The following is a 15,822-nucleotide window of genomic DNA, read 5'->3' as shown; positions in this document are numbered from 1 at the left end:
AATATCAAATGGATAATAAATAGATTTATTTACACTAATGTATTGATGATAATGTTTTGCAGCATGTAGAAGTAGAAGTCAGAGATGAAGAAGAAGAAGTAGTAGTCTTTCTCTATCGTTGTTTTTACCTGCAGCAGAGAAAACGTGTTGGCAGAATTCAGAGTGCTGCTTTGTTTTGTTAAATACGAAAAGAAAATTGCTACAAGGGTAATTTGCACTGTATGCTGTGTGATGTCACAGGCTTTTATGTGAGACTCGTGTCCTGAAGCGTTAGAACTTGTATGTGCACGATAGAAGATTTATAACTTCCAGTAACCGACACAATTAATCAGATATATCTGTTGCAGTAGGCAGATATCTCAGTTCTCCTCTGAACATTTGAAGATGTCACTCACGATGACACGAATGCAAAGATTCTACACGCGCAGTTGCACGTTTATTCCTGCACTTTAGGGCTGTTATCTGTTATTGTGCTGAGTCAGCACCAACAGACACGGTCAAAGTTCTTACCTGAAACGATAAAAACAGATTGAGATTGTGATGATAAACCGGATGGTTCTGCTGAGGCAAGCACCTACGGTAGAATGCTTTTATGCTCCATCACAAGGAAATAATTCATGTTTTTTTATGCAAGTGTTCCTTTTGCCCACTTCTTTCTATCAAACAAGCTGATCAATATGATGTTAGCGATATAAGCATGGCGTTTACTTTGATTGGGAACATAGAAGTAGGAACAAAAACATAATCCCGCCATCTACTACCCTCTGAGTTTGCATTATACCGTCCCAGAGAACGCAGCTGACCTTTAGGCATTACATATCTGCATACCTGTACAGGTATTTGTATTGTGATTAGTATTTGCTCGTGGAAACGAAACTTAAAAACACCGAGAGTATCAGGAACAGAGACCGAGGCTGTAAAACAACCCCGCCCGTGGCCTACTTTATGCTGTTTGTGTACTGACGAGCAAAAAAAAACACCTTGTGAAAGAGATTAAGGGTGACAGAAACTCAAAGAGGGAGGGGAAAGAGAAAGTAATCTCTGCAGAAACTCCGCCTCCTCCACTTTTAAATGTGGTTTGTGTCTTCCTGCAGAGAAACAGTAGAGAGAGAAACACAAACAAACACTCATAGGAAGGTGAATGTGAGAACCGACTCTGTTTATTGTGTATAAACAGTTTAATCCTCGAAAAAAAGTAAATAATTGGTTGATATCAATCTGTTTTTTTTCACCCTCATGTGTGTGCTTCCTCAGAATCAGTCTAGCAGGAAACTCCCACAGCAAACAGGTCGGTTATCAGAGACTGGCATCGAGGCGGCCACTGGTGCGTTACCTGTCGTAAAAAGCTTTCCTCGCTGCTCCTAGACTGTAAACCGCTAATGAGCACAGCGACGGGTTGGATCCTTAGAGTAATGAAATGCAGCTTGGGTTTTATACGTTGGGCCATTTAGGGTTTCAGAGTCGGTCACCATCTTGGGAGTACGATGCTAAATTGGCAGTGTAGTCTTTTTTTAAACTGTTTTGTTCATCTGCTAATTGTTTATGCAAAAACAGAAATCAAAAACTGCTGGATCCCAACTTCTCAAATGGGAAGATGAGTTGTTTTTTCTCACTTTTTAATCATTTTAATTGGAATATCTTTGGGTTTCAGCCGAATCAAGACAAAGACTTTGAGGGGTTAAGATGAAAACATCATGATAAACGTCTTGATACAATAATGAAAGGTGAATTGTATGTGTGGGGAGTTTTATTTTGTTCTATGAATAACTAAGGTAATGATGCAAACCAATAAACAACGACAATGCACAGGTCATTTAAGTGATGTCCCCACAGTTGTGATCTTGAAATAAAATCTAGAGTCGTCTTTGTCAGAGACCGTGACTTTTAGAACGTGGTCTTGAGACCCTTCGAGACAAAGCCCGACTCCAGTAGACAACACTCACACCTTTGAGCCTTTGGATTAGTTTTTATAAACTACAGTTGTTTCAAAACAGTTTTTTAGCAACGGAACCAGGTAGATTTCCACCTTTTGGTCTTCAGTTTCTAGTTTAGCAAAGCGTTTAGAGACTTGTGAGTCCATGTTGGACACTAGAATAATACTGAAAATATCGACACAACAAACGATATCAGTGCAGACGTGGAGAATTACGTGGTGGTAACATTTTCCCATGGGGCTTAGCATCAATTACTGGTCTGGCAAGGGGGGGATTTTAAAAAGGGAAAGACAGATTGTTGACGCAAAGGTGTTTGGTTTAAATTTAGCTTTGGAGCTGTTGGCAGTTTTTCTCGTATTCTTGAACTTAACACTCCTTTTGACGAGGCCCGATAAGAACAGCTAATATAGCACATTCCTTTTCCCCCCCAAATCTACATACCAATCTGTCTTTAAACAAAGTCCGACTTACTTATTAATCATCGACCCAGCTTCTAGGAGCAACATAAGCCATTAGACACACAAACACCCAGGTATTTCGTCTCCGTCTTTGGGGGGTTTTTCTGCAATTACACTTCCTCAAAAAAGGACATTTGCAAACACACAGTGAGGAATGAGTAGCCTCTTAGACCAGATAAGTTTGATAAGTTTGTTGCCGAGTTTTACACACACACACACACACACACACACACACACACACACACACACACACACACACACACACACACACACACACACAGCAGGTCCAGGCCTGTCGGGGTCGAGCAGCATATTAAAGTATTGGGTTGCAGCTACTGCTAATCTGCAGAAGAAACGCTCCTTCATGTGCATACTTGTCCCTCAATCCTCTCTTTCAGTCCTCCTGTTCTTTTTTTTTTCTCTCCATACTTGTCTACTCTGACTCTCCTCTCTGTTTCCCCAATTTCTTTTTTTTTTTATCCTCATTCCTCCTCTTCTTCTCTCGTTTCCCCATAATTGTCCGTCATCTTTCGCTCTCTGGTTTTTCTCTGTTGTAGTTTTTTTTTTCCCACCAAACTTTTGATTTTTGGTGCTGCAGTCTCACGTATTCTGTCATCAGTGAAATATTTAAAAGTTTGGACACAAAGGCATAATAGTGATAATTTATTTTGATCCATCCATCTGGTTTATTTTGGTTTTATTTAATTTATATAGTACTCAAAAAGATGGACATATAAGCTTACACATATATACAAAAATGTGCAGAGATGTGCAGATAATTAACGCAGCATTAAAATAGAAAGAAGTTTAAACAAAATTAAAAGCCAGAGTATTATTATCATATTTTTGTCTCTCTTTGTCGACGATATATGTGTTTGTACTGGGACAATATTCCAAGAAAATCTTTGTTGTTTTGTTGTTAAAAATAATGAAGAAAGTTGGATAAAAAGCCAGAGAATTGACGTGTCTCAGCTCGTCTTAACTCGTATACACTGAGGTTATCCCAGCCTTTACTGCTTACAACTTTTTTATAAATTAGTCTCTTTAAAGTCTCCCAACTTGGGAGTTTCTGGAAAGCAGCTTTTAAGCTAAAAACACCTGCTGTGACATCTGTACTGTGGAGCGGAGGCATGTAGAAGAAGCTAAGACATGCCAAAAAGGATTTACTCACACCATCTTCTTGTAGAGCAACCTCTCATTTGCCCCCACTGTGCTCTTATTTATGCTTTGTTTTTTTTTAAACTCTTGGCTGCAGACAGTGTGAGGAAATGTGACTATTTCTGTCTGTCTGTCTGTTGTTCTAAACAGGGTGAAAGAGGAGAGTTCAGGGTTTGTTTGTTATTGGTGTTTCTGCAGCTGGAGAGGTTTTGAGAGACTTGTGGCGTTACAGACTTGTCTTAAGCCTTTATGAACACACACACACACACACACACACACACACACACACACACACACACACACACACACACACACACACTGACAGTAGACTGATGTCGGTCTAGCCTGCACACACACATGAGGTCACGCTGGCAGTGAACTTGAACTCTGAGGTTTGTCACATCAGAGGCTGCAGGATGAGAAGCGGGAAATAAAAGCATCCGACTTAACGAGGGCAGACGAGTCGGCTTTTCAGAGTAAAACCACCGCGTGACAGACGCTAAAACGCTCGTTAAGAGCAAAGCTCAAAAACACATAAATATGACTTACTTCCTGTTGGCAGAGGGCACTTTGGGATTAACCCTCCAGCGAGGTCAGTCAGACAGTGTTTATTGTTTTTTAAAGGAAAGGTGATCAAAAAGCATTTCAGTGAAGTCCTGGTTTTTGTTAGATGGTTGGAGAGTTGAAACCCAATCTCATTACCAATTCGTCAAATCCACTTCAGCGTCTGTAACGCTGTGCTCACACCGAGCCGTGTTCACATGTGGGCTGGTTAAATACAGCTGTAAGAACCCCTAATAAACATTTAGCTGTAATTCAGTTGGAATAAATGAATAAAGAGGATGCCGAAATAACTACATAAAAATGCAGATTTGTTTAAAGTCTGAATTCGTCTTTTGTTAGGCGTTTTGCCACAAGAAGACAACAAAACTTTTGAAATGCTTGTTTTCTGAACGGAGTTTGGATCGATCAGTGCTAAACTATGCTATCATTGTACCTGCTCCATCAACATTATGGTCTGTTTGACTCTAAATGGAGCATCACTTACTAAATGAACATCATGCTGTATTGAAGAAGACTTGAAACTAGAGATTGAGACCATAAACTCATGTTTACAATGTTTACTGAGGGAATAAATCAAGAGAGAAGTAGAGTCATTTTCTCATAGACTTCCATACAACCAGAGGAGTCGCCCCCTGGTGGACAGGAGAGAGAATGCAGCTTTAAGACACTTTAGGCTTATTTTTTCCGGACCGGAGGTTGCTGCCTGATTTATACCCCTACTTTTGACCGTTCTCTGTTGAAATATAAGATATCGTAGTTTTGATAAGAGAGATAAGAGAGATAAAATAAGATAATCCTTTATTAGTCCCGCAGCAGGGAAATTTGCAGGCTTACAGCAGCGTAGAGTAAAGTGCACACAAGAGATATAGTAGAAGAAACACAAGATAAAAATAAAAAACGAAAAAAAACAAAAAACAAGTGTTATAAATAAGCAATAAAAACAGTAGAAAAACAACAATAACTGAAATATACCGTAATATTTACAGACAGAAAAAACTATTTTAACTATTATTGCATAGGTTGGGTGGCCACAAACAATGTCAGAACGGCAGGAAATGCAGAATCTCAATGCTGATGGGTTTTCGCGACACAGCGTCAAACAAATTTCTTGCTCAAGGTATAATATAAGCAGCTGACTTTTCTGCAGGTTCATGCTTGCGTCCAAGGCGAGAAAAATGATGCAACCGATGTCATCAATGAGGACAAGGCATCCATCAAACTGAAGTCAGGACTGGAGGGCATGTCACACGCTTTGTGATATGAAAAACCCTAAGAAAACACACATTTCATGGGCAAGTAAAGCTGCAGTTGAGCGCCTAAGTAATGCAATCAGAGGTCATCTTTGTACCCTGAAGGCATGCATAACAAGCGGTCCTGTTGTGACCTTTTCAACCCTTCTGTCTCTGGTCTCTATTTAAATAGAAGCGCTGGTATAAGAGACATCCCTTGAACAAAAAAGCGTGTACTAGAAGTTCCCTTATAGCACGTATTTCCTGTCAGAGCTGCTCCTTAGGTAACTGTTGGAGTGAGATATCTGGCTCACTTGACAGAATATATGCCCAGGGAGCCATCTGGGTCGTCCCAGAAGCCACGGCAGAATCTAAAGAAGACAGATTTACTACAACTCCCACTCCTTTGTTGCAGCCGAATACCGCTCACGGCAGCCAAGAGAAATACTAATGACGTGGCTTCACAAAAATATATATATATATACAATTCGACAAAACATGGCGCTGGAATCCACTTGATTGAGGGATAGAGAAATAATCAAAAAGGTCAACTTACTATAGATGATAGTATTGACGCCATTGTTGGGTTTTTATGAATCAGTGAAAAGATAGAACGCTTCCTGTTCTTTAGTTTCATGCTGTTTCTGTAAGCTTTCTTTCTTCCAAATGTATTTTACATTACTCAATAATAAACCGAATTAATCATTGTGATAGAATGCCTATTTAGTATCTCTCAGAGCTTGTAAAACATTTGACATCATCTTTGGTGTGTAACTGTAGTGTCTGTTGGCTTTGTATTATTCTAAGCAGACTGCAGATGTGTGCAGAATTATTGCTAAATCAAAATATCCCCCTTAGGGACAATAAAGCATATCTGATATTATCTTTTCTCATCTATTGCTACTGTTAAATACAGAGGACAATAAGAAGTGTAGGTGTATGAAGATCCTTTCTCATGACCAACCAAATTATTTTATTAGATGGTTACCTTGTCATATCAATGAATAGTGTGGGAAGGAATTTGATTAAGACAAACATGAGAAAACATTATGTCCAGCAACACGTGTCAAATTACGCTTGTTACATGCATAGTCTTTTCAAAATAAACTTCCCTCTTCACAAGAAACAACTTATTTAGAATAGAAAGGTTGTTTTGTTTGACCCATCCATTTCCACTCCTACCGGCATTGTGTTGGGTTTTGCGGTCCTCATTAATGGATGAAAATACAAAATGATTTTGTGGAATATTTACGAATTACAATGCATACATGTTTGTAGGTATAACTACGGACAGCATGATAATAGCCTTCGTTATAGTGAAGACAACGAAACAACTATGAAACAAAAGAATGGATTTAAGATCAACAACCTTTCTGATAAGTCTTTTTTCTATTTTCTTTACAAATAAATGTTACTTTAGATTACTTTTTATGTAAATATATAAGGTTTTGTTTTTTTGGGGATCTATGTGGTACAAATAACCGCTTTCTGATAGCGGCCATCAGGTGTTTCAGTGTTAATTTCGATAGCGAAAACTATAACTTAATATGTTGAGTCATGGTTTCCTTACACTTACTGACTTTATCAACATGCAATATAGTTGACAAAAACAGACGAGACATGTAGTTAAAAAAAAAAAAATCCCCAAAATCTCTATACACATTGGCAAAAAAAAGGGAATGTAATTTTATAGAGCAGCAGTTTAGTTTTTCCCTGTGTTACACGCAACATCAGAACCATAGCGGTCCAGTGAGGAGGACTCTGAGTAACTTATTACTTAATTTAACAATGACAAAAACAGCGTTTGTAAGAAAGAAACAAGGTTATATTTTGGCTAGAGACTGACTGGAATGTTCACTATAATCTGATGTCCACAATGTTTTTATTGAATAAAAATACACTCAAACATTTATGGTTTTCTTTGAGTAATTCAACTAAATCTTGACAAAAAAAACCAACGTGATGTCGATTAAATGTGCTAAAAACTAGCGAGGACATTTCAAGCAGGCATTACAACTAAATTAAGAGAAAAAATCTGCCAAAATAGTTTCATTCAGAGCATGCTGTTGTCATTAACCGTCTGCACCAACAAGCTGAAGCCTTTATTATCTGGGATTATCTCATGATGGCAGTAATTGACCTTTAAATTAAAGGGCAGAATAATGACTTCAAGATGGAATCATCCGAACAACACAAGAAGTTAAAAGCTGGTACCTTTGATTTTAAATGTATCTCACTAAAAAACACCTGCAGAGCCAAGAATGTCCCGTTTCTAACCGGTAACACCGGATGGGAGTGCTGCTGCTGGGATACTACAGGCTTGTTTTTAGGTATATTGTGTTTATGGTGTTTTGAGTATTAGGACCTGTTTTCGCTCCCTTTTATAAGATGCCGTTTGCAGCCATTTGTTCTACATCAGCGGGGAAAAAACAGCAACTATTCATCACGATTTGAAATGAAGACTTAATTAGACACAGCGAGAGTTTTATCTGAACTTCATTGCGCCATATTGAGTTGTTTTTTTTCTTACACGTCTCCTCCGGGAAGTAATTTTCTCAAATTGTCACATTCATTTTCCTAAGTTTAGCATCTTTGCGATTCATTTCAAGCTGTTTTCTTTTACGCCTTTTAACTGTGAGTGCGTTAATATCTAACAACTTAGGATTTGTTCTAAATACAAAACAGATGCATGCACACACACACACACACACACAAAAAAAGGCGAGTAAGAAAAACACAGTAAAACGGACGATAACTCTGCATGATTGCAGCGTTCACCTCTAAATGTACAGCTGGTCAGAGGTCTCTCAGGACGCCATAGAAAGCTTCCACTGCTGTGCGTGGAACATAAATAAGCTTCAGCTGATTTCACTCTTTAGTCATCCGCTAGTTTCACATGTGAACGTTTAAGCTTTTAAAAAAGACAGCAGACGTGAAATTCGTATTGAGAACATGTCGCAGTGGGTATTGTACTTTTTTTCTTGTTCAACCACAGCCACATGCTGGGTGCAGAAATATGTTGGCAATTTCCCCCCTCTTTCTTTAAGTGTGTGCGGGTCATTTTATGCTTTCGGGACTTTAAGGAACGTAAGGGGCAACGACACGTCTATGGAGACGGAGCTAGCACTGGGTTCCCCTTAGAGTATGTAGTATATATATATATATACACCCAACCCCCACAGCGATCACGTCCAATTTGCCCGAGCAGCGTTGAGCGTTCGCCGCGGGAGAAAAAACGAGCTCGCTGCCAAGCACAACATTACGTTTAGAGCTGGATGACCGTTTAAAACACCGGTGGCATTAATCATATTCAAGGTTTTTGTGTTTTTTTCAGCACATTAATCAGGGAGATTTATACCACCAAGGGGGAGAGTACAGGCAACATGACTGGTAACAGGTGATTAAACATGTGACCTTTATGCTTGGAAGGTGATTGGACGTATGCAAGGGTAGAAAAAGGTAGAACTTAAAATGGAAAGGATGAAAAAATAGAGACAGGAAGTTAAAAAAGAAGAAAGTTCTTATGAGTGAAAATACGTTAAAAAGGAGACGACTGAGGTTTGATTTACAAAGTGAGAAAGACTAAAACAAGGTCAACAGTCAGCACAGAAAGCTCTTACGTGTGTGTGTGTGTGTGTGTGTGTGTGTGTGTGTGTGTGTGTGTGTGTGTGTGTGTGTGTGTGTGTGTGTGTGTGTGTGAGAGAGAGAAGAGTTATAGAGTGTGTGTGAGTATATGCATCTGTACGTATAGGTGTGTGTGTGTCCGTCAGCGTTTCCGTGGCTGCATCTGGTGGAGATGAAACAGAGCTGAGATGATGATGTATGGCTAAAGTAAAGCAGAGAGGAGGCGTGTGCCGCCGGCAAAGAAAAAGAGAGGGCGAGTTTTTTTGGGTGTGGTTAATTAATGCGCTGATGAAAGGAGGAGGAGGAGGAAGATGTGTCTTCTAACTTTATACTAGACTTAATCACAACCTTGTAGCAAAAAAAACAACAACACAGGGGTCTTTAAAATCCTACCATAGACACTTAAGAGTGATGGTAACAGATGCTTTTATCCCACAATGCAATGCGTTACAGAGAGGGAGGAGCTTCTAATAGCTGCAGGAACGTGTAAATTGTAAAAGCATAAAGACACATTGAGAAACTTTACATAATATCAAGGTTTTTCCTTTGTTGTACATTTTGTCTATAACCAATAACAAAGAAATTAGATTTATTTCGTTTGCAACTTAACATTTTTAAACGTCTTATTTTATGTTTTATTTTATTTTTTTAATATCATGATAAAGTACTAAACCATTTTTATAACTTCATGGTCAAATTGATGTAGCGTCAATACATTACCTTAAAAGCTTGTGGAGCAAAACTTCAATTATTTATGCTTTAACACTGAAAATCTGATTCTTAAAATACTTCATTTAATGTTCACTTAATATAAGTTTATATATATATGATCTCTATTGCATGTTTGTCTGTCCTGTTGTGGGTTTTTTACCAATAAAGGGGAGTTTTTTCTGATCTGACTCAAAAGGTCTAAGGTTGTCCACAGAGGGTGTCGTGATTTAAAGTTAACACAAGGAACTTCCATTTGTTGTTGATTTTTTGGTCGTGTGGTGGTGTTTCTCCCTCGAATTTTACTGCAGCTGACAGTCTGACCCTCCTCCTTCCCATTAAGAATAACTATATAGAAACAGACAATCTTCTCTCTTATAGTCTTGTTCACTTATAGAAGATCAGGACTAAACTAAGACTGATTCATTACCAGTTAAAAGTTCCTTAAAGTAACTGCAAATCTGCACAACGACATTCACAGTCAGTGTTTACACAGCAAAGAAACAATCTCAGGTTAATTATTAACTTTTAAGTCAAATAAAGCCTCATTCAAATGTACAAACAAATCTCATGACTCCCATTTATATGTTCCTGAAGGGTAAACATTACACTGCTGTTACTGCTGGTGACGTTTGCTTTGTCTCTCACATTGTTATTGACCTGCATGCTTTTCTTTTCTCAGGTGACGGAGAACATCATCTCCAAACAAACCTTCATAGGTGAGCAAATGTTTATTTCTCTCACAACACAAACAACGATGCAACGAACGCCATTTTTTTATTCTAATACTTCCCTCCCTCCATCAGAAGCCAGGACCATGCCTCGCTCCTTCAACAACTCGGTGACATCGGTGGCCCAGAGGCCGTCGGCCCACCTGACCCTCAGAGACACCAGCTCTCAAGGTGAGGGGGACATTTCTTTTTTCAGTTCAAGAGTTGAAGGAAGAGTGAAAAGGAAATACCACTGATGTTATTTGGGGGTTTTATTGCCCCTGTGTGTTATTATGATGTCAAGGTTAGAGGTTTACGAGGTTTACGGCTGCTGGGAAAAGCACTGTGTGTACTGAGCAATAAAAACCATAAACCTAAATAACAAGAACAAAGAGCGATTTATTTCTGATTTAAATTGCTTCAGACATCTTGAAGGAGAAACGTTACGGCGTGCTGGTTTGTGAGAGCGAGAATATGTGAAAATTAGTAGAAAATAACAAAAAGAAGAAGAACAATCATTAATAAATAGTAAATTGAGAGTTAATTAACTTTAAGTTCATAATTATTTATTATATTTTACTATAAACAAACAACGATATATATATTTTATAAAGATGCAAAAGATGATTATAATACTTTGTTTAAATGGTTAAAACACTTTGCAAAGCATCTATAAACATTATTTAAATAGTTATTACTTTGTTAATATTTGGATTCTGGTGCATCTATCTATTATTATTTTATTTATTGTTTTACAAACAGTTTCATTTATTTTATTTATTGTTTTACAAACAGTTTTATTTATTTTATTTATTGTTTTACAAACAGTTTCCTAACAATGCACAAATACTTAATACAATATATAAAATGTTTTAATGTGAGCAAAAACAAACTGTTATAAATAGTTTACTGAAGTAATCAAAATGTAATTATTATCGTCCTTTATCAGCTATGATTCAATTTTTCCTTTATAGACAAATTATTTCATACTACACAAACTACTTATAAGAATTAAAGCATTAGTCATAATTAGTAAGCATGCTTAATTATCATTTTTTTGTTTGTTATCAGTAGAATGATTTATTAACTAAAGTTTTAATTTATTAAAGACGGCAATTATAAAGTGTTATGTACTTTATAAGAAAAGGAAAAATCGGAATGAAAGAGGATAATAGGAGCAGCTGTTACTAATAATAACTCACAAAATATTATTAAAATTGCAGGATAAATTAATGAATTATATCCTTAAATCTTCCTTTAAGAAACAGGCTGCTAAAACATACCTTAAATAAATTGTATAAATCTGTAAATCATTAAAATAAAAGCAGCACCAGAGGATTTGAACCTGGTGTATTAAGGATCACATTCAGTTGTTTCAAATATGAAATATGAAATGTTTCAGTTTAAACGATTCAGATTCCTTGTTTTTGACAAATTCCTCTTCCAATAAATGTCACTTCCTGCTTGCCAGAGACGTTTGTTTTGCAGAATAATAAAAAAATAAATAAAAAAAAGCTTTCATGAACTCGCTTTGAGCCGATTCGGTGAAGTGTATCGGTGTAAAATCAGATATTTATTAGAACGCCGTCACACAAGAATAATGGAGCGTATGCATGTTGTAAAAGGCGGAATTCTACAAAGTTGGAATGTGGTGTGTGTGTGTGTGTGTGTGTGTGTGTGTGTGTGTGTGTGTGTGTGTGTGTGTGTGTGTGTGTGTGTGTGTGTGTGTGTGTGTGTGTGTGTGTGTGTGTGTGCTGTCCAGACGTTTGTATCGCTGCATCAGAGACTGGCGTGCAAACTGAAGGGTGTCGGCAATCTGGCAGAGGCCGACTGATGTTATTTCCATCAGGTTGACAAAGGGCAGGGATGGTGTCACTGTGTGTGTGTGTGTGTGTGTGTGTGTGTGTGTGTGTGTGTGTGTGTGTGTGTGTGTGTGTGTGTGTGTGTGTGTGTGTGTGTGTGATAGGGAAGAAGGAAGAGAGGCTGAGCTTAAGGCATAGGGGACAGGAAGTGATGCAAACATGCACAGGAAGAGATGCTTGGTTACTATGGAAACTAAATATATACATTTCTTTTTTTCTGGCCTGCAGGGTTCCCTCCGTACCCGATCCCCATGGCGGGTCTCCACCAGTCCTGTCGCCACGTGGTCCGCACGTGGGCCAACCAGAGCTTCGGAGCTCACCTGCACAACATGACGCTGTCCAATGGGAAGCTGCGGGTGCCTCAGGACGGGCGGTACTACCTGTACTCACAGGTGAGCGTACTGTGTTATTTAATTCAGTGTTTTTTATTATTTTCTTTTATGGATATTTTGTGCAAACTTGTTTCTCTTTCCAGATGGAGATTTTGACAATAAAACAAACAGAAAATCATGTTTTTTTTTATATAAGCTTTTTGTGGTGCATCTAAGGGAAAAAATGAGCCGACAACTCTTCGATTAATGCCAACTACAAACGATATCTAGAAGACCAATACTGCTTGAATATATTTGAAATGTATTCATGTTTTCCCAACAACAACAGTTCTTATCCACAAAATAGCAGCAAATTATGATTATTTTTAGTTTTAATCATCTCAATAAATCAACTTTTAGTCTATAAACGAACAGAAAATAGGCACAAATGCCCAAAGAAAGTTTTTAGAGCTCAATTTGTAACTTGTAAAATGTATAAACTCACAGAAATTCAGTTTGTAATATTTTTTTTCTCAAAGCTAAAAAATCCTCACATAGTTTTAGATTAATATCTGTTTTAAAATAATCAAATAATCGTGCTTTTTTCAGATGCATGCCTTTACAACAGGAGTGGAACGATCCTAATAATTAGCTTCATCCTCTCTGCCTCCAGGTGTATTTTCGTTATCCGTCCCCAGCAGCCAGTGAAGGAGACGAGCGCAGCGTCAGCCACCAGCTGGTTCAGTGCGTCTACAAGAAAACCTCCTACCCGAGCCCCATACAGGTACGTGAGCCCCTTATCCCCCCCCACCTCCACAATCATACTGTCAGGTCGAGTGATTTAAAACATCCGTCTTACCTTTTTACCCTTTGTGTCCAGCTCCTTTTACAAACAGTTTTATTTATTTTATTTATTGTTTTACAAACAGTTTCATTTATTTTATTTATTGTTTTACAAACAGTTTTATTTATTTTATTTATTGTTTTACAAACAGTTTTATTTATTTTACTTATTGTTTTACAAACAGTTTCATTTATTTTTTATTGTTTTTTTATTTATTGTTTTACAAACAGTTTCCTAACAATGCACAAATACTTAATACAATATATAAAATGTTTTAATGTGAGCAAAAACAAACTGTTATAAATAGTTTACTGAAGTAATCAAAACGTAATTATTATCGTCCTTTATCAGCTATGATTCAATTTATCCTTTACAGACAAATTATTTCATACTACACAAACTACTTATAAGAATTAAAGCATTAGTCCTAATTAGTAAGCATGATTAATAAAATGTCATTGTTTGTTATCAGTAGAATGACTATTAACTAAAGTTTTCATTTATTAAAGATGGCAATTATAAAGTGTTATGTACTTTATAAGAAAAGAAAAAATGGGAATGAAAGAGGATAATAGGAGCAGCTGTTACTAATAATAACTCACAAAATATTATTAAAATTGCAGGATAAATGAATGAATTATTACCTTACCTTTTAACCCCTTTGTGTCCAGCTCCTGAAGGGTGTGGGTACAAAGTGCTGGGCTCCGGACGCAGAGTACGCCCTCCACTCCGTCTACCAGGGGGGGCTGTTCGAGCTGAGGGCCGGCGACGAGCTCTTCGTCTCCGTCTCGTCCCCGACCATGGTCAACGCCGACGACTCCTCCAGCTACTTCGGCGCCTTCCGCCTGGACCTCTGAGAGGACAAGGATGGGAGAAAAAGTTAAAATAAAGAGAGGAGCAGATGGATAATTGGGACAAATGAGTTAAGGGGCCTTTTGAATATCTGTTGATTGGGGGAAAAGTGTCATTTTTAGGCAGAGATGTGGGATCTTTGTTCATCAAAGTTTGCTTGGACGGATGCAATGAAGGATGGAAGGATTTTTTTTATTTTTTTTTGGAGGCTTTGCTTGAGTTAAAGGGGGAAAGAAAAAGTGGATTTGACTTCCTTTAATCTCCGCTGAGGGCAAAACCAAACCGTCGAGAGAGCAAGATATTCAATATGTGCAATCACGTAAAAAAATAATGGTGAGAATATCGATTTTTCTGATACGTCTTTGGGGAAGGAAAATTGCCTTTTTTGGACCGCAGTTTTAAAAAACGCTAGAAATCTGAGATGAGAATCGCCCCAAAAACATTAGAGCCCACCTGTTGTCTTTTCCCCAAAATAACACGTGAGTCTCACTCTCTCGCACGTCAGCGGCCCTTTTTTATTTTTTTTATGGGAAGCAGTCGAGGAGCCACTCGGATCTGGATTCAAGACCGAAGAATGTACACATATTAAGAAAAGAAATCCTCTGCATCGAAAATGTGAGGACGGACGTTGGAATAGTAGTAGAAGAAAAAATCAAATGATCAAACCAAAGCAACAAAAACATGTGGAATAAACTTTTTCTTTTTTAAAAGCGTGCCATGAGAGTGCTGTACATATGAATGGCTGAGACGTTGACATTGAACTGTGGTGATTTTGAAAGTAATTCATGTGTGTTTTTTACATTGACTGGACTTAAAACCACTTGGATTTCGCTGAGGACTTAAATCAACACTAGATCTGTGGATTCTATGCAAAGACTTAAGACGAGGATGCGGTTTGCTTCGTCTGGATACAGAAATGAGACTGTGAGAAGCAACACAGAGTGCCTTTTTTTTTTTTTTTTTTTTTTTAAACGAAGGAGTCTGCAAGGAAAAGGAGGAATGAAAACCAGGAGGTGGAAGAGGCCGAGGTCTTTTAAGTATGAAGAAGAAAATAAAAGAAAAAAAGTGTGGTATGCAGCCCGACCGGTCTGTGTTGTTGATCCCTCTTCTGTCTCCTTCACTTCCCCTTTCTAATCTCTCTTTTTACTTTTCTTGTAAAGAATGTTAAATATCTCGTCTTTCTGGTTGGACTGTTGTTTTGAAGGATCAGTTGAGCAACCGGACAGAAACAAAACACAACAAAAGCGCGGGAACAAGACGGAGGGGTGGTTTGGATGGTTTTCAGATCAAAAGAGGTTAAATATAATAAAATCCATGTTTGAACTTGTTGGTAGGAGCTGCTTCACATTAAAATACACTCACTAGATGCCTTCAACAACAGTCACTTTTGCAAATTTCAACAGAGACATCCTCAGTCCTTCAAACCACTGATGCATTAAAGTTGCCACTAAACAATTCAAATATCACACTGGATAATTGACTGCACACAAAACACACACATTAACATCTAGAAACAAAAAGAGAGACTTGAAATGTGAGCAGAGTTACATTGGGTTAGCAGATAAAAC

At 37.8% G+C, this 15,822-nt stretch overlaps 1 protein-coding gene across 1 annotated transcript in view; it reads left to right on the top strand.

Moving 5' to 3' along the window:
* Positions 1–15,206, top strand: part of tnfsf10l (TNF superfamily member 10, like) — a 60,137-nt gene extending 44,931 nt beyond the window's left edge. Inside the window, exons 3-7 of the mRNA XM_054601536.1 lie at positions 10,358–10,394; positions 10,482–10,577; positions 12,476–12,639; positions 13,232–13,342; positions 14,074–15,206. Coding sequence (XP_054457511.1) covers positions 10,358–10,394; positions 10,482–10,577; positions 12,476–12,639; positions 13,232–13,342; positions 14,074–14,259 — 594 coding nt within the window. The 3' untranslated portion in view covers positions 14,260–15,206. The remainder of the gene's footprint in view (positions 1–10,357; positions 10,395–10,481; positions 10,578–12,475; positions 12,640–13,231; positions 13,343–14,073) is intronic.
* The last annotated feature ends 616 nt before the right edge of the window (positions 15,207–15,822 follow it).

This window comes from Anoplopoma fimbria, chromosome 7 (genome assembly GCF_027596085.1).
Source record: "Anoplopoma fimbria isolate UVic2021 breed Golden Eagle Sablefish chromosome 7, Afim_UVic_2022, whole genome shotgun sequence".
Taxonomy (NCBI): domain Eukaryota; kingdom Metazoa; phylum Chordata; class Actinopteri; order Perciformes; family Anoplopomatidae; genus Anoplopoma; species Anoplopoma fimbria.
The sequence above is the reverse complement of the archived record's forward strand: the minus strand, read 5'-3'. Positions and strand labels throughout refer to the sequence as shown.